We start from the raw sequence: 19,597 nt of genomic DNA, 5'->3' as shown, positions 1-19,597 counted from the left end.
ATATTCTCTAAACGTTCAATATTTTGTGAAATACAGATTTTCCAGAATAAATATTCTGTTTCAAAATATTGATAAATAAACATTTTATGATTTCATTTTAAAAAACATCATGAAAACTTCTATACCTTTAAAGAAGATTACCATTATAAAATACTTTATAGCACAATTAAGGAGCTCCTATTTGGGTCATTACTAATAGAGTATTTTAGTTTCAATATTTTCTGAGATTCAAGTTTTCAAAAAAGTGGAAACTTTTAATAGGTGAACTTTTTTCTTCTTAATTTGAGAAATTCATCAAAAAAATTTTTTTTTCGTTTTAACTGGATTTCTATATTTTCCAATTTTCATGCTGTAATTTTCTGGAATATATCGGCATTTAATAAGTCAATAAATATAAATTTGATTAGAGGAGACTAAATTTTGTTCATTTTTAAATGAACAAATGAAAAATAATTGTTAATATTCATTCTACGCAAAAGAAGTATTTCAACAATTAAATTTTTTTTAAATATCAAATAATCAACAAAAAAAAACATAAAAATTAAGTAAAAAAACACCCAATCGAGCTTCTCATCCGGAATGTAGTGCCAAGCTGAACAGTTCTTAGAGCTGCCTATCTGACCTAACAGCAGAACTGAAATCTTGAGGGAGTTAAACACTTATGTTAGGATAAGAACAAGATTTTTATTTTCATACAGATTCTCTGTCATTCACAAATCAATGTCAAAATTCTATTTATTATTCCAAATAAAATCTGCCTATGTCAGATTCAAAAAATTATCAACTGCATCCATTTGCTTTTAACTCGAATGAATCTTGCCCTTTCTTACTTGAAAGTTGCAGCTAAATGATTCCTTTTACTAATTATATGTACATATATAAATGAATACTACTGTATTTTTAATTTTTTTTTTCACAGGTATGAAATTCGAGAAATGATTCAAAAAATAAAACTGGTTCAAGAATCTTCTGAAAAAGCAGAAGCAGAAGGTGGAACCAAGTGTACAAAACAAAATAATGGTACTATACTTCAAGCACCAACACAACAGAACAGTATAGGTAAGATATCACACTGCAGTCTTTGATTTCAATGATCGAAAATATCATAATTCAGCTTAATATTTTTTTTTTACTATCTAAATTTTCTTATATTTAGAAACAAATATTTTGCGGGCACCTTTTAGATAATTTCTTATTTTTAATTAGTTGCTTTCTATAACTAACCTTGAGTTATTTATTTATTTTTTCTGATGCTTAATAATGAAACCGAAGAAAAATTAGATGAACGATGAGATAATATGCATGAAAATTTGGACTTGGAAGACTGAGCACATACATTTTTATATCTTAAGATTTCACAAAACTGAACAAAACACTTCACCTGTTCTTTTACAATTTCTTATTAATTCATATAAACCGCAAAATTTAAAAATTTCAAATTCTATTTGAAAATTTACTTTACTGAATAAATATTGACAAGTTATTAATTTGCAATGTCTTTGAAGATCAATACAGCCATTGTTATAAAAAATAAATAAAGAAATTGGGAGGGAGAAAACACAGGTGTTTGAGGGTGATCCTGGCCTCCTAGCACAACCGTTGTCATCATACAGAAACACCAAGATACTTCATGTATTATAGTGGTAAAGGTTTTATTCTTCTCAACCCCCACATTTGCCATAACTTTTTCCCAGAATTAGAGACTACTGATTCTTGAGAATTCCATAATATAACCAAAGAAATAGATAAAAAATATTTTTTCTTTAGAATATTATAACTTAATATGCATTTTACAAGAGGTTTAACTTAAGTCCTTCATTTTTCAAATTCATTGATACATGTACATATATATATATATATATATATATCATAACATAGTTATGTTGCAATATGGCAAAGTATAAATACTTTAAGCATACAGTTGTCATACATCCTTTATTCAATGGGAAATGCCAGTTATTAAAGGCTTTTTAAGGTAGTTACATCAGTTTCTAAAAATGTCCCTTTTTTCCATTAAAAAATCTCAGAGGTTTAATCTTTATTCTTATTAAAAGTAAGTTTTTAAAATTCCATGAATTATTGACCATCAGTCATATTTCATATGATGTTATATTTAAAATTGTTGATTTAGAATTGTGTCTCTCAATTTAAGTAAAAGTGCATCAGTTAACAGAGTATTTTCTTTAATGAATGATAGATGGTAGGCTGAAAATCTTGTCTTTAAATAAAAACAAACAGTTGAATAATGATGGTTCATATAAATTTTTAATATACTTCTGAACTTTTCTCAAAGAATTGATTATGAAGATGAAAAAAAGGATTTTTTGGAAAAGATGAAGAGTTTACAAAAATATTTTTGGAACAAAGAGAATTCCAGGACCCTCAAGCTAAATAAATTAACTGAAGTGAACTTTATTGCACTATTAGTTTGGAAAAGTCAAATTTGTAATCCAGAATTTAACTTAATACATATATAAAAATTTCAATATTTTTTTTCTAAATTTTACATTCCTAATTTTCAGTAAAGTACTTTCTGGATTCCTGCAAAGTGAGAATTTATAAACCAAATTTCCTAGTTATTAGTTAGTTATTAATAAATAATTTTCTTCTGTTATTTTTGTACTTTTTGACGGACCATCTTCCAATATTCCTAAATAATTGTTTTTAAATTTTAATAATTATGTTTTTTCCCTATTTATTTTTATTATGAGCATTAATTTTATTGAAGCAATTTCATTGAAAATTAATGCAAATACTCACAGATGATATATTTTAAGTAATTCTTCCATATATGTTTATAAGAATTAAAAAAGGTCAAAATAATCTATATTATAATAATCTAGAAAAACATTAAATAACGAAACCTAAGGAAAGGAAATATGATACGTAAGTGACCGTAGCATTACCTTGATGTGATGTATTGCTACAGCCAAACAACAAGACCAATGATGATAAATTTTCCTCTGTTCTTAGCTTAGTCTTCAAAAGGAATATTAAAGGTATACCTAAGTGGTATTCTTGTCAAGACACTGTAGTTTCTGGTTTAAATCACAAGTAGATCACTGGGTTTATCACTGTAACACCAACACTTTTTTATCGCCTCTTCTCACAAGTATCAGCACCATCCTATTTGTATTTGAAGATTGTGAACAACTAACTGCATTTAATTGACACAATTCACCACGTTGGTAATTGATAGTGGTTTTAACTTTACACAACCCGTCCGTCCATAAGAAATTATTTAATAATTAGATAAGACAAACACTTGATTGACTTTTAAGACTCATGCTCCAATAAAATGAAATAGAATCAGGCAATGACTTAAATGGAGCTTGTTACTCTGTATGTATACATATATGTACACAGTGTAACTTATATAACTGAGATATCAAGGGACCTAGGATTGATAGTTTTCATATACTCAGTTTTCCAAACAGGCAGGTTTAAAATGGTGGTTGCCTTATTTATAGAGGGTCCCAAAAAAAGATGTTGAGGTGTACCATTTTAAAATTATAGAGGTAAAAATGTTAATAAAAAATATATATTTTATTTTTAATTATATTATTTCAAAAATTTTTTGAGACAAGGTAATATTTATTAAATAAATCAATTTTATATCCAAATCCTTCTCAACACTTTATTTATTCATTTGTCCAACGTTTCGGCCTTTCTAGCCATCTTCAGGGACATCTTCAATACAAAAATCCTTCTCACATTAATTTATCTTTTCTATTTGCAGGCTATTCTGCCCAGGTCATTTTCTTTATTTAAAGTTCAAACCTCTTTATTTAAAATTTAAAACCATTAACATTTATTTTTTCTATAAAATTATCAACAGTATAAAACACTTATTTGTTTGTTTGGGTTGTTATAGGTGTGGTGTTTTATACTGTTGATAATCTTATAGAAAAAAATAAATGTTAATGGTTTTAAATTTTAAATATAGAGGTTTGAACTTTAAATAAAGAAAATGACCTGGGCAGAATAGCCTGCAAATAGAAAAGATAAATTAATGTGAGAAGGATTTTTGTATTGAAGATGTCCCTGAAGATGGCTAGAAAGGCCGAAACGTTGGACAAATGAATAAATAAAGTGTTGAGACGGATTTGGATATAAAATTGATTTATTTAATATATATATTTTATGTTTTTATACATATGTACTTTTATTTTTTAAAACAATACAAAATTTATGGCTTGAAAAATCAGTTATATTGGTTTATATTTGAGTATGGTAATACACAGTCAGTTTTAAGATGTTTCTCGATGGTATAAATTTGATTAAATATGTCATGATTATCAATACTTGGCATCATCAAATATTTATATAAGGTTTCTAATGCTTTTTCAGTGTTACACACATTGATACTCTTTCTAAAATCTCACCACAACTTTCGATATTTTGTGCACTTTCCTTCACTATATCGTACAAATCCTGAGATAATACTGAAAAACAAAGCATGTGCTGAAGAAATTCAAGTGTTGGTTAATCGAAAGAGTCACAACCTTTCCAAACCTGATAAATTGTCTTACTTATGCAGGCTATTGAGCCACAGAGTCCCAATTATAGTGATTAACACAGAAGAAAAAATCTAAGAAATCAAATATCAATTACAAAGGTTTAAAAATTTTTAGAAATAGATGAACTTCAATGCAAAAGTGTCGGGACTACATTGTACTTATCAGTAGCAGAGTAGACGTTTTTCACATATCCAGGGCCCACTCTTAACCAGGTTACACTATTTGATATATGATATCAATATGATTCCTTGTTTGATAATTACTATATTTATCAATTATAATAAACTATATCCTTTTAGTTTCAATTTTTTTATTAATTTAATTTACACCTCCAACATTTCAGCCAACCTGAAATATCCTGGCCTTTATTAAGGATAATCTCAATTTTTTATTTTGCAGCTTCACATACAGCTCATAAAAATAGTTGCAGACTATTATGCTCAAGTCAGATTTAATATAGTTACTTAATTTATTATTTAATTAACTTAATTCATTATTAATTTTTTTAATCTAAAATTTTATCTACCACTAAAACTATCTTTTCAACACACACTCTACTACTATACTGCAACTATTTTTATAAAGTGTATATAAGGATGTGAAATACAAAATTGAGATTATGTTTGATAGGGGTCAGGTTGGCTAAAGCGTTGGAGATGTAAAATAAATTATTAAAAAAGTTGATACTAAAAGGATTTAATTCATCATATTATTCAATATTATAACTAAAAAACAAGCTGACTGTTTCCATGAATATCAAGAACTGTAGACTAGAACTTACGAGAATAAGCCAAATACTAATTACTGAGCTTTAAATGTTCTATGAATACAATGCCATCAGACAGAAATACCAAAATATCCTATCGCAGACCTAACAGACATCCAAGTAGAAATTTTGACAAATGTTCTTCACTAATATCTTCTAAAAACCTACTTTGATGTATTCCAAGAAAATAGTTGTGATATTATCACAAACTGGATGAGGTATATTTTATAACTGTGATGCAACATACATCAGTACTATAACCAAGAATAAGCCAGTTTCAAAAAGCAAATTTATTGTTGGGTACCAAATCCAACTACTAATATTAATATGCAGATACATCTGTAATCATTTATGTAAATTATACAACAAACTTTATAAAAGTATAAGTATAGTCAAAATGATTCTTTTAACACAATTTTCTTCTTAGATTCTGCTATGAATTATAAAGACTTAAAGCCTTCTGCGGTCAGAGAAGCCACTCTTCTCTGTTCTATGTTCCTGCTTTCTAATATCTTACCTCCAGCATTTCCAGCCATCTACTGACACATAATCCACTCAATGCAGGCGAGCTCTTCCAACCTTTCTACACCTGAAAATGATTCCCCAAGGAGAATTTTGGAGAGCTTTCTCTTATTACAATGACTAAAATGTAGGATACATAACACCAAATTTTTATTGAAGTGATTACATTGTTAGTTTGGGATTCCTCAGTAAATATAAACAGCAAATTTGATCTCCATTTATTACAAGCTATTCTCTGCTAAGAGTAAAAGCTACCAACCTAAATTTAACAGTTGAAGAGGATATGAGTAATAAGATTAAGAAAAAACTAAAAGTTAAAGAGGTCTTTGTAGTTCAGAGTTCTTTGAGAAGTTCTGCAACTTAAAAATACTATAAAATAAAAAAATTACTAAAGAAATTATAATTGATTGAAGTAAAGTTCTAAACTAAAAATTGCTTAATATTTATACTCTAAAACTTTTTTTAACTAAATTTAACTGTATATTAAATAAATAAATTCATAAATAGTGAATAAGAAAGGCTTCAAATGATAACTAGAATTAATTTTACAAATGCAAATAATATAGTTAAGTCTTGAATAATCTAAATATATACATATAAGTTGATTTGTTAGGAATGGTTTAAAAAAGAACACAGAATAAGAAATTAAATACTTTTTCCAATTAATAAACACTATGAAACAGATTCCGTAGTTTCTTAAATTATAAAAGTGATATTTTGAAAGACTTCTGATCTAATCTTCATTTAGTGCAACAGATGTTTCCAGTTAATATTAACTGTTTCTTCATGTAAGGAGTTTTGCTTTCAAATGAAAGTGAAAGTTTAAAAGGAAAGAGGATTCTGTTCTCTGTCTTCTTGCAATTATTCAATATGTTCTTTAATAAGCTATTCTCTAACAATTTACGTTAAAGAAAAGCATAAACCAATAGCAATGCTTGAGTCTTTTTGAGGCATGTCCACAATTGTACAGGCCCAAGTGTTTGTCCTTTATTTTTTAAGACAGATTCTATAAATAGAACTTATAAGATAAATACTTCATATTTTAATCTCATTATATTAAATATAAACTTTATATTATCTTTGATTGGGGAAAATAATCAAGGAGAAATTCAAAAATATTTAATTAAATTTTTGTTTATATTTATAAATTTAAAATAAGTCAATATATTCGATTATAATAATAAAATGATGTCCTTAGGTCGAGAAGGATGTGAAAGCCCAGGAAGAAGACCAGGAAAAAAGCACCTGACAACAGTAATTGCACAAGATGCAGGAACAGATAGCGACACCAATAGCCATTGTGCCCTTATCCTCTGCGATGGAGCAGACACATCGGGAGCAAATGGTAACAACAATTATGAAATGGGGGAACTAAACAGGCAAAGGACCTGACCACTCATTTGGCTTATCAAGAGGGCACATGGCAAGTTGAGATTTTAGCATGTCCAGCCCTCGGCGCCTGATAATCTGCGCAAAATAGAATATTCTAACTCTCAATTTCTAAACCCACAATTATTATGAACAAATTAAAAACTGCTAATGCAATGTACTATTATGATCGCAAATATGACAGGTCTAAGTATGTACTGAAAATAAACAATGCTTCTAACTGTAAATAATATTTTAAATGTAACATAGGAAACCATAAAGTCAAAGTGGAATAATACAATTCTAAATTCTTGAAAGTGTACATTTTGTCAACTAATTTCATACTGTCTAAAGGAATGCGACAAAGAAATACTTTACTTTGCACATCAATGAGCTTTCATTGACAAGAAATATATATTACATTTTGGTCTTGTCATTACTGTACATATTCTAAATCACTTTAATATATTTCTTTCATTATTTATATAAATTTTTAAAAATGCCAATAGTTTTTGGACCACTTATCGCAAATTAACTCAGAAGGAATAATAATAGAGAAGAGGAAAACTTTTTTTACTTAGCCAACTATGTGAATATTTATTTTTAATAGCATGACAATAATTTTTTTTTTAATTTAACACTTTCAATAATGGTTACTATTCATGTTAATGAAGTTTGACTAAATAAGATATTAACTGGTGATTTCTCATAACGATATAAAATAAAGTAGACAACTGGGTATACTACCCTAATGAACCAACCTTGACATTCAGATGCCTAATAATACAGAAAATGTTCAACTAATAAATACAAAACGCAATTTTTTTAAAAATTTAAATATGAGGCTTAGACAGAGCATAGATTTAAATTTTGTTTAAAAAATAATTAACAAACTTATATAAATAAATTTCAAAATAATGAATGAAACCTAAAAAGAAACTTAAAATAATTATTATAATTATAATGCCATTGTCCATCATATAAATAAATATTCCAACAAGAACTAAACAATTATTATAAGGATAACGTGTATGTAAATGTATCTTTTAAATCCTACATAATTTCTTTTTCTAAATAACTATAAAAAATGTTGTATATTTTACATTCGATTGTAAATTGTGTAACCTATATTCATCATTAAAATGTTTAAGTGTTTAGCCTATAGAAAAAAAAAATGAACTGTTGTAAACACCAAGTATAAAATATTTTTATTCAATGTTTTGAATAATTACAACCTTATATTTAATTATAAACAAGTATAATGTTAAAAATTATGTGAATAATGTATTAATATGCACTATTATTTTTTTACTTCTGATTAATTAATATTGAGATATGCACGATCATTGAAATAAACTGAATCAATGGTGCTAAATAAAATAACTAGACTAGATGTTAGGCAAATTAGATCGCTTCCCTTTAGAAAGTCCTACTCCAAAAATTAATTTTAATGCCAATATTGTTCTTTGGTCACTTTCCTGCATGAAGTTAATCAAGCACACCAAGATGCCAATTAGAAAAGCTTACTAAACAATGATCTGTATATAATGTGAAAAAATAAGTTGATACAATTTTAATCTTTATTTTGCTTGATATATAGAACTTAGGGCGTTTGTGTCATATTTGTATAAATTTATTTGACTAAATATTTATCGGTAAATATGACTTTAAAAAGTAATATGATATAGATGTGTATTTATATTGAAAATGTGAAAAAAAAAAAAAATGATTTATATGTAAAAGAAGGAAAAAAAAAAAGTTCAAATAAAGTGTAGACACTGCTTGAGCTTAGAAAATTTTAAATGTGCAGTATGGGCTGTGAAAAAAAAAAGAAAAAAAAATGGATACCTTAATTCTATTTTTAAATTATGTATATAAATGCTAAATACTTTATTTCATTTTAATAAAACGATCTTCTTTTAATAAAATTTAACTTTCATAATTCATTTAAAATTGTTGTTCCATTTTTTTCCTAATTAAATAAGATGTAATAAAAATATTGGATTAGTGCGAAATGCTGAAAGTTAGAAAGCTAAAATAAAATAATAAAAGTAATTTTTAAAACTGAATGTTAATAAGTGTTACAATGGGGGTCCATAAAGTATTTACTATCGGTGTAGTGTTTTAGTGCGCATTAATTATACACAAAAGACTTACCATGCGAATGGTAAACAGTCAAGAGTATGAGGTTGTACAAAGTATATGTATTTATTGTGCTTCATTTTAGATAAGTGTACAGATTCATTTGCTAAATAATAAGCCAAAAATTTATAATATTAGTCTTTTATTTTTTTAGTAAACTTTACATGCAAACGTATAGTCGCCATAGGCAGACAGGGTTAATTATAAAGCAGCAAATTGCCTAGAATATTTGTATGTAACTAAAAATGACATTTAACCATAAGCAAAAGTCTGTATATAAAATTCATCCTTTATTGGTTTGTTCATTAATTTATTTAACTCATACTATTATTTAATTATATTTTTAATAATTCTTAAATGTATTATAAATATATATAAATATTAATTTAACATAGATATATTTTATAAATATATGCTGTTTTTATAGTTGTTATTAGTCTTATATTAATGACCCATAATAACCACTACTTTTACCCTATCACCCCACAAATCAACTAGAAATAGTATGATTTAATTAAACAAGCCTATAATTAAACATATCTACGAATCTTATATTAAAACAAGCTGAGTGCTTACAACCTGGTTTAATGCATTAGTTTTCAGCGTACTAAGAGCTTGAAAAATAGATATGGCAAGAGGTTCTTGATTTGTCCCTTACAAATATTACTCAAACGTTTCACACATATTTATCGCAATGCAGTGACATGCCAGGAAGTAGAGCAAAAAGTGTGATGATGCCCTCTAGGTGTCTCCCACCTAGGAGGGAATTTCATAGATACAAAAACAACTTTAAAAAATACACAACTAGTCGTTTTATAGTTTTTCTGTTTTGAAGGAATTTATCAAAACTAAAGGTATTAGGATCATCTTAAATAAGGCAGAAGCATTTTTGATTATTGTTATCGATAAAAAATGGAACTCATGTCAAAAAAGCCTTTTCTTTATTTTAATAATTTTGGTACAAGAAAATTAAAATACTTTTTCTTTTTAATCAGATGAGGACTTTGTGTTTAGGTAAAAAATTAATGCTTTGGTGAAAGAAGGCAGGTTTAAAAAATAAATCAACTGGACTAAAAATGGTATAGGATTGCCACAGTCCAGAAAAAAAAGAGTAAATAAAATATTAGTTAACATATCACAAATGTAGTTTGATTTTAATATTTATGATGCTTTAACACACACACATACACACACCCAAGAAAGGTGCTGACATCATTAGTGCAATAGACCTCCTCCACAGCACATTCTTTCCATAGAAAAATTTAAGGCAGGTTTATTTCAGTGAGAAATATAATTTCAAAGAGTCCACCCAAAGACATTCATGGAGGAGGTAGGAAATGTTAGGTCCCTCCCCCATAATTTAAGAACTCGAAAATTTGAGATTTTAGAGCCTACATTGAACTGTAAAAATATTGGTAAAATAATGGGGTGTTTAAAAAAATAAAAAGACCGTTTTCAACCAAATATTTGTATTATTATTTCTTTGATATAAAATAAGATTAATACTCAAAGCATAGTCCGTTGTCATCTACGTCATTAGCCATCTGTTAGCCAATTGTTCGATCCCATGATGATACTATTTTTTGGGATGGCTGTCAAAGAACTCTTGGCCGCAATTTAACTTCCACAAAATTATCCATTTTTTTCCCTTGAAGGAAATGGGCCATGGATCAAAACAAGTAATCCGATGGTACGAGGTCTGGACTATATGGTGGATGAGTCAGGAGTTCGAAGCCACGAAGTTCTTCAAACTTTTCTTTAGTTCAACGGGAAGTGATTGCTGATTGCTGAGGAGTAAGTTCGTGATGGACCAGTCTACTGATCTTTTTCACCTTCCTCATGGAGAGCAGATGGCGACTAACAGAATCATTAGACACACCACACTCCTTGGCATGTTCGCGAGTACTTGTGGACGGATTTGACTCAACAGCTTTTTGCATAACCTTATTAATATCCATTAATGATCGGCCGAGGCACTTCTTCCTTTCCAACGTCATATCTCCACTGCTGAATTTTTCAAAGCAACGTCGCGCAGTGCACTGGTCAAGGACACCTTCCCTTCATAATTAATAATTTTACGAGTTGCTTTAGCGACTGTGGGATTTTTATTCTAGTAATGCCTCAAAATGGCGATAATTTCGTAGGACACTGTCATGTTTTTTCTTTGAAACAAATAACTAAACTGAGGCTCTTTTTTGAAGAAGTCGAATAGGATTAAACAAGCTTAGAAAATGTTCTAAAGGGATTATTAAGAATTGGTAAGTATTAAATAGGATTAAAAGATTTACAGTCCTTTGAAATCTTGAATTTGATAAAGAAATCTTTTTTTTTTTTATACACCCCATTATTATTGAAAGAGGTTTTTATTCTCCACAAATTTCTTTTAAACTCTACTTAAAGATGTTACTTTTCTAAAAATGTTTAGGAAAAAGGCAAATTTCATGGAATATTCCCCAAACCTCCGGTAAGATGAGAATTCGGTCAAAATTATAGGGAATTTTAAGTTTCAACCCCCTGAGTATATCAATAATAATTTTTAAAATTTCAAATATTTTAACAAGTCAAATTAGAAGAAACTCCAAAATTTGTGCCTCTAAGACGGCATGCAAAAATGAGACCCTGTCTTACTTTCGACTAAACGACTCTTGTTCGATGTTTACAGTTGATTACTTGAATCCTTTCTGCACGGTGTATTGGCTAGAAAATAGTCAGTGCCTAAATAATGAAAGTGTCTAGAATTAATTTGGAATACGTTCAGAAATTATATAGAAACATTGCGGAGTAACAGCATAGAGCAAAAGTTAATTGGAATCATAATAACAGTATTTTGAAACTACGAAAATCAAACTACAATTTTAATTAGTAATTATAACAATTTGATACACAGTCATTATAATAATGGTCGAGAATCACAATAACTAGTTGAATCAAAGTAATCGAAATAATTTATTAGTTAAATGTAATTGAAATTATATTTTTCCCAACACTGCCGGGTAATGCTGAGAGAGGCAGTGAGAGAGCAGTTTCTTGTGTCTATAAGAAATCAAGATTTATTTCAGTGAAAAATATGTTTCTACCTCTTAAGCTTATTGAGTGAAATTGTATACGCTTTAGGAATATACTTAAAATCTTTGGAAAGCGAATTAAAACTACAACCTATTTTTTCTCTTAGACCTCGGAGCCCCTAGGAGGCTTTCGAAACAGTTCACATGAAATATTAATAAATGGAAATTAATAAAAGGAAAGTATACGAAAACGGAACGGAAAGTAAGTATATAACTATAAATTTACACTTTATAATGTTTTATGAAAACGGAACGTACAATGTAAATCGATTTTAAGTGAGCCAAGAGCAGCTGTATAAAACAGGGAGCCAGTAAATAAGATAAACTATATAATATCTGACTATAAGTATTTCAAATCAATATTTACAAAAGTAATTAATTTTCATGTATTATGCATATACATATTTTTTTGTTTCCATAGTTATAACATAGTTTCACTTCATGAACCTCAAACTCAATTCTGGTTCATACTAAGAGAATTTTTAAAATAAATTAAATAGTAATTATAACATAAATCTCTAGGGCCACCCGTAGCTCAGTGGTTAAGGCAAAGTCTTACCAATTTGATGTCTATTGGAGGTGCCGGTTCGAATTCGGCCTAGGGCGTTGACTTTTTTCATTATGGCGGTCCCACAAAATGAAAAACTTTGACCCCCAACCATTGGCAGTCTTGGCCGGAAAAAAAATATATATCAACATAAATCTCTACATGTAAGAACGTATTGAGCATTTATTTCTGGAGGGGGACTGTAATGCTTGTAACTATATTGGAAGTTAAAAGAAAATGTGATCCAAGTTATTCTATTCTCATCAAAATTCAGTTGAAAAAATTACGTAATTAATTACTGAGTCCATTAACTTCAAATGCTTTTAAATAGTTAGTACATACTTAAAACTGATTAATCTTAACAGAAAAAAACAGTTATTTCTAATTACAAATTTTAAAGAACTGCCACTAAAGTTTTGAATACTTCAAAAATTAAGCTTAGACTTCAACCATTTTTGCATTCAATGGCTCATACATAGATGAGTATTTATACATAAATTATTTCTTAAACTGAGTATTAGTATTTTTATATTTCATAAAGATTTTTAGTTAATATAAATACGAATCAGAAATTGATATTTTTAAAATATGATAAAAAAAAAATCTATTCTAATACTTAATTTTTACTGTCACTTACCCATAAATGGACTATATAGGTAAGGGAATGTATTGCGATCATGCGAAATTAAGAATTCGAGTTCTCGACGGAAATAAATCTTTTGAGGTATTTTCAGTAATTTTTTTTCTTCAAAAACCGCTCTAACGAATTTGATTAGATTCGGTATGTCAACGCATAATTAAATGGTCTTTAATGTCAGATAGGTATAATCATCATTCAAATAATCTCACAAGGCTTAAATGATAATTTTTTAAAATATCTTCCGAACTACTTTTAATCTGGTTTATTTAAAAAATAAACAGCTCTCATTGTTAGCAAAATCTAATAATGAAAAAATGCAAAACATTAAAGAATTGTATTAATAAATAATAGAGAAAAAATAAAAATTGCCTATAATACGAATTTTTATAGCAACAGAAAAATACAATTTTTTGTTCATAATTTTCGCCTTCCTTAGGTCTTCGATTTTTTTTTTTAAATAACAAATTGTGATAACTTCGAGCTCAGCAAATTTTTTCAGATGAATATTTATTGCAAATAAATTATACAACTACGAATCCATTTCTTTATACTCTGTAACTGCAAACGCGATATGTCAAGTATCGAAATAAACTTTATAAATAAACAGTTCTTTTGAAACAGAGGGGAGAGAGTGAGAGGGAGTGTTGGGGGGTAGGGAAGGAGAGCTCATCAATTGGTTGAGGTAGGCCTGATTTAGTACACCACTAGTCAGCTTGAAGGGAAGACGTCAAGGAAGAGACCGCCTGATATACGGCTTGACACAGAGAAAGCAGATTGAAACATTTTTCACTATAGTTCAAGATATTACCTACCAACTAAGGAAGGGAGCTGAAATACTTCCGAGCATTTATAAACATACCTAACCATTAACTACAATGACTACTGTTATGTGAACTGCGGTCTACTTTGCAGCCAGATTGCACAGCCCACATGTATATATTTATTGTATTAATTTATACAATTTATTAAATCATACATTAGTTTAAGATCGGGTAGCTCAGTAGTAAGGCACTGTGCTACTAACTCTAAGGACCAGAATTCTAATCCGGCAGTGGGAGATAATTATTTTCTGTTTCACTTCGCATAATTATTTCGAGCTCGGGAGACCTCCGGGGTTCACCCAGCCTCATGAAGTAGGTACCCTTAATGGGGTAAAAATCTGGCGGTCGAGCGTAATTCTGACCTAATCACCTCCTTACACAACCGTGGGTATAGTAACAGTACTTCATTACAAACTACTGACAGTATCAGTCCTATGAAATTCTCGCAATTTTAAAGCATTTCTGGAAAAAAAGAAATTCACATCTGCTGAAGCAACTTGTGAAATTATATACTCTGGGGTTGAAACCTAAAATTCCCTATAATTTTGACCGGATTCTCATCTTACCGTAGGTTTGGGGAATATTTCATGAAATTTGCCTTTTTCCTAAACATTGCTAGAAAAGTAACATCTTCAAGTAGAGTTTAAAAGAAATTTTTGGAGAATAAAAACCTCTTTCAATAATAATGGGGTGTATAAAAATTTTTTTTTATAAAATTCAAGATTTCAAAGGACTATAAATCTTTTAATACTTACCAATTCTTAATAATCTCTTTAGAACATTCTCTAAGCTTGTTTAATCCTATTCGACTTCTTCAAAAAAGAGCCTCAGTTTAGTTTCAAAGAAAAAAAAATCTCACATCTGCTGAAGCAACTTGTGAAATTATTAATTATGAAGGGGAAGGTGTCCTTGACCAGTGCACTGCGCGGCCTTGCTTTGAAAAATCGAACAGTGGAGATACGACGTTGGAAAGGAAGGAGGACTCCGGGCGACCATTAATGGATACTGATGAGGTTATGCAGGAAGCTGTTGAATCAAATCCATCCACAAGTACTCGCGAAATCGCCAGGAAGTGTTGTGTGTCTAAAGATACTGTTAGTCGCCATGGGGAAGGTGAAAAAGAGCAGTGTACTGGTCACTCACGAACTTACTCCCCAGCAATCAGCAATCACTTCCCATTGAACCACAGAAAAGTTTAAAGAACTTCATGAATGGTATGAATTGCAGCCTCGCTCACCATATAGTCCAGACCTCGCACCATTGGATGACTACTTGTTTGGTCCATTTCCATGGTATCAGCGTGGGATCGAGCAGATGGTTAATGACGGTAGATAAAATGGACTATACTTTGAGTAGTAATTTTATATTATTACAAAGAATTAATAATACTAATATCTAGTTGAAAAACGGTTAATATTTTTTTTTATACACCCCATTATGTTACATGATTTAGTTGAAAGCCAAAAGGTACACTATTGTTTATATATTCGTTTATTAAGGTTTGAGGGATTCTAATGCTTCATATTAAATATGTGGAAGTGACATGAAATTTAATCGGTGATGAAAAGGCATTCTTCTGGGTTCCTGGTTTCTTTCATCTACTCCCCTTCCTCTGTAGTTCGGCAGTTTTATTGGATCTACTCCAGCGTGTTTGTGAGGACAATTAATTAAAAAAGAAGTTAAAGCAGAGGTGCCTGTTCCATAATGGCCTCTGATCTGGTCTCTAATAAGAACACACTGCTAGTTGGAAGTAGTTGCACCGTCGTCCTCAACAGGACAATATATTAATCAATTATTCATAAAGGAAATGTTTAAGAAATTACAACTGTTAAAAACTTCTACAGCGTTAGGTAATGAAACCGAGAGAAAACTATTGTAATGAGATAGAAGATATTTTAGCAACAACAGCAGATAACTTTTCACCATAACTCATTTCTATTAATCTTTTTGTGGTTCTCGAGTCCAAAAGAAAGACAGGTTTGTAATTGACTAATTTTGTAGTAAAAAAAAAATAGCAAATGTCAAGTTTTTAAACATCACATTTATAAAAACCAAACAAATTATACAATTTACGTACACCCCAAAAAAAGTAAAACCACTAGATTAACACATAGCAATCGCTTTCATTAACTCGGGTTATCAGAACCTATAAAAATGAAGTGGCTTACTTTGACCAAATTTTGATATTTTTTTAGATATTCTGCGTTTTTGTTTCACTTGTAAAAATAAGAAAAGTCTGAAATCAAAACTTTATTTTTCTTAGAGTATAATAACAGAAAAGGCCGTTTGTTCACACCGTGTTGACATCTACTTATTTTTTTTTTTTCCCGAAAAATGGAGCTAAGTATGAAGGAAGATTTGTACTATTTTCTGCTATTCATTTAAATCAAATAGGAATTAATAGTTATGGCACTTAAAGACTGTAAAAATCGAAGAAAATAACCACTGAAAATATAAAATAAGTATAAATATAAATCAAATTTTCTTTTGCGAAATAATTGCCGATAAATAAATATAAAAATAAAAAGTTTATTTCACTTGAAATAAAGGTAGAATAAAATGATAAAGAATGGATTTTAACAGAAATTCTTATTCAATATGAATCAGGACCAAAATAAATCTAAACTATACATTTTAAAATGATTTGAGATTACTATTAATTTATTTTAATTTTATTTTTTATTAATCCATAGCGAAGGTGATGTTTGCTTACAGGTGACCAACCTATTCTAACCATGGCGGGGGATCAAGTTTTTTATTTTGTGGGATCGCCACTTAATGAAAAAAGTCAAAAAACATTAAAAAATGCGCGAGGACCAATCTTACGCTTCCACGGCTTTGAAGCCTTTTAATATTTAGTTATTAATTGAAGGATTTTGATTATTAAGCATAATTGTTAGAACTACTATGGGTCTACCAGAACTCTCAACGGATTAGCGGTTATCGACAATTATTTCGCAAAACAAAATGTGGCTTCAATTTGTTTGAGCCGAAAGAGACGATTTTTTTCCCCCGCAACCGAAAATTTTATCGAGTTTTGAGAAGATTTACAGCTTTTAAAGAATACTTTGAGGTAAATTACGAATTAAAATTCACAACAAAAAATATGGTTTTTAACTCGTCGTATGTTTATATATATATATATATATATAGAGAGAGAGAGAGAGAGAGAGAGAGAGAGAGAGAGAGAAGAGAGATTGTACCAAGTGTTTTCAGACATATCGAAAGAGTACCCACAGTTTAATATATATCTACAAAACCTATAGATGTTTCGATACATCGAGACCCGATATTTCTTCTTACGCAAAATATCGATATCAAGATATCGATACTGATGTTGGCATTTGAATCGTTAATAATGTGGAAATTGGAAATACATATTACTAAATTTCTATTAAAGTTTTCTGATAATTTAATAACTTTAAATATGCTTTCGAAATCAATAGTTAACTTATCTCTGTCTTAATTATGAAATATAAAATTAAATTATCTCTAAATGATAACACATTTGGGTAATAGTTTAATAAATATAATTTTATCATATACTTGATTTTTTGTATTTCATAATTACTACTATACTTCTTAAGTGTATTAATGAAATATATTTTTGTAAAAGGATTGGTTATTAATTTTTAAAAATACATTATATATGTTACTTCTTTAAATGGAAGCAATATTTTTATTCAACATTCTAGGAATCTTTAACAATTCATTTTATGATGTCTGTACTATTCAATTTTTTTTAGTAACTATTCAATTTGCACACACCAATTTTAGGATGCGTACTTGCTTCGACACATATACTAAAATTGGAACATATCAATTAATTTTCTAAATGCTAACATAAACTTAATCTTACCTGATTAAAATAAGGTGAGAATTTTGATAAACAACTTGCAGTTGAAACTATACAAAAACACTGTCACTAAACCGGCTTACATCACATCTAGAGTCCAAACAATCACTAATTAAATTATAGCCAGAAGGTAGAACTTTTTCGCGCCTTGATGCACGAGATTGGCGGCACAACAGTGTTACCAGGTCGTCACAAAAGGTTTCAAAGTGTCGCTATTTTGCCAAGATTATGGACACAACTTAGAAAAAACAAAATAAAATGAAAAAGTATTCAATTTATTTTTTATTTGATGTATTCCAAAAATTTTACTGTAGATTGGAAGTACTTCCTCGACAAGAAGCCCCCCTTCAGATTGTTCTGAAGTTACCCAACTTATCAGAAAGTAACTTCAGATAACATCACAATCTAGGTAGAACTTCCAATACAAAATAAAAGAACATTTCTTGAGTTGTGCCACAATCAAAGCAAAACAATAATGGTTTAATTTCCAATCATTTTTTATAAACCCTTGCCTTTAAACAAAATCACTGACCTTAGATTATTACATAAATTTTTTATTATTACTAATTTAACAATTCAATTGCAAGTTCAACTTAAAATAGTTTATTGGTTTAAGTTAAAACCAATAAACTATTTTTTCATTAAGAATCCTAAAAAATAAATTTAAAAAAATTTATTACAAATTATTTTTTGGCCTCGCTCTTTAAGCAGCAACCAAAGGCCTGTGACTCCCCCCTCCCACCCACCAGCCTGAATTTTAATGTTTCATATTTTAAAAAAAATTTAAAACAAACTTTAAAATCTGGTAGTATACTTTAGGAATCAGTAATTTGACATTACATCTGACAGGAGCTCCTTATTTGATTTTATTTAATTATTTATATATGAAAAACCCATTTACACAAAGATAAAAATTAACAAATTATTTACATTAATATAAATAAAATTATTTGCATCACTATGCAATATACAATAAGCAAAATACAAATAAATATGATGCAAATTGAAATTTAAAACATACAGACGAAATAAAATATATAAGATAATAATTAATGCAATAAAATAAATAAAAAAACAATACATAGATAAAAATATAACCAATGACAAAAAATAAAATTTAAATTCTGATGGTTGAATTATTTAAAAAAAAAAACAAGAGTAACAAGTGATTATAATCAAACGTTGTTTGATTTATTATACATTTTGATAAACTCAAGTGATACAAATCAATTATCATTTGGTTATAATTGGTTAAGTTGATATTGAGCGCATCATCCTTGGTAAACTAAAAAACAATGTAATGAGAAAGATTTTAACAAAAGTCATGTCATCTCAAAGATTAGGACAATC

The 19,597-nt window shown here is 28.8% G+C and overlaps 2 protein-coding genes across 4 annotated transcripts in view; one reads left to right on the top strand and one right to left on the bottom strand.

Moving 5' to 3' along the window:
* Window positions 1-9,072, top strand: part of LOC106687019 (CD151 antigen) — a 60,965-nt gene extending 51,893 nt beyond the window's left edge. Inside the window, exons 4-6 of one of the 2 annotated variants that reach the window (XM_067052730.1) lie at window positions 920-1,059; window positions 2,974-2,999; window positions 7,007-7,144. In XM_067052730.1, coding sequence (XP_066908831.1) covers window positions 920-1,059; window positions 2,974-2,978 — 145 coding nt within the window. In that variant the 3' untranslated portion in view covers window positions 2,979-2,999; window positions 7,007-7,144. Of the gene's footprint in view, window positions 1-919; window positions 1,060-2,973; window positions 3,000-7,006 lie in introns of both variants that reach the window. The other variant, XM_014430663.2, reaches the window with a different exon arrangement.
* Window positions 1-19,597, bottom strand: part of LOC106687020 (pseudouridine-5'-phosphate glycosidase) — a 39,636-nt gene that overhangs the window by 2,790 nt on the left and 17,249 nt on the right. Inside the window, exon 10 of one of the 2 annotated variants that reach the window (XR_010844938.1) lies at window positions 19,515-19,532. The exons of the other annotated variant lie outside the window; for it this stretch is intronic. The gene's annotated coding sequence lies outside the window, so the exon portion shown is untranslated. Of the gene's footprint in view, window positions 1-19,514; window positions 19,533-19,597 lie in introns of those variants that run through there. 2 annotated transcript variants of the gene reach the window in all.

Source organism: Halyomorpha halys, unplaced genomic scaffold, assembly GCF_000696795.3.
Source record: "Halyomorpha halys isolate HHAL.00 unplaced genomic scaffold, Hhal_1.1 Scaffold908.1, whole genome shotgun sequence".
Lineage (NCBI taxonomy): Eukaryota > Metazoa > Arthropoda > Insecta > Hemiptera > Pentatomidae > Halyomorpha > Halyomorpha halys.
Note: the sequence above shows the minus strand (reverse complement) of the source record. Positions and strands in the feature narration are given on the sequence as shown.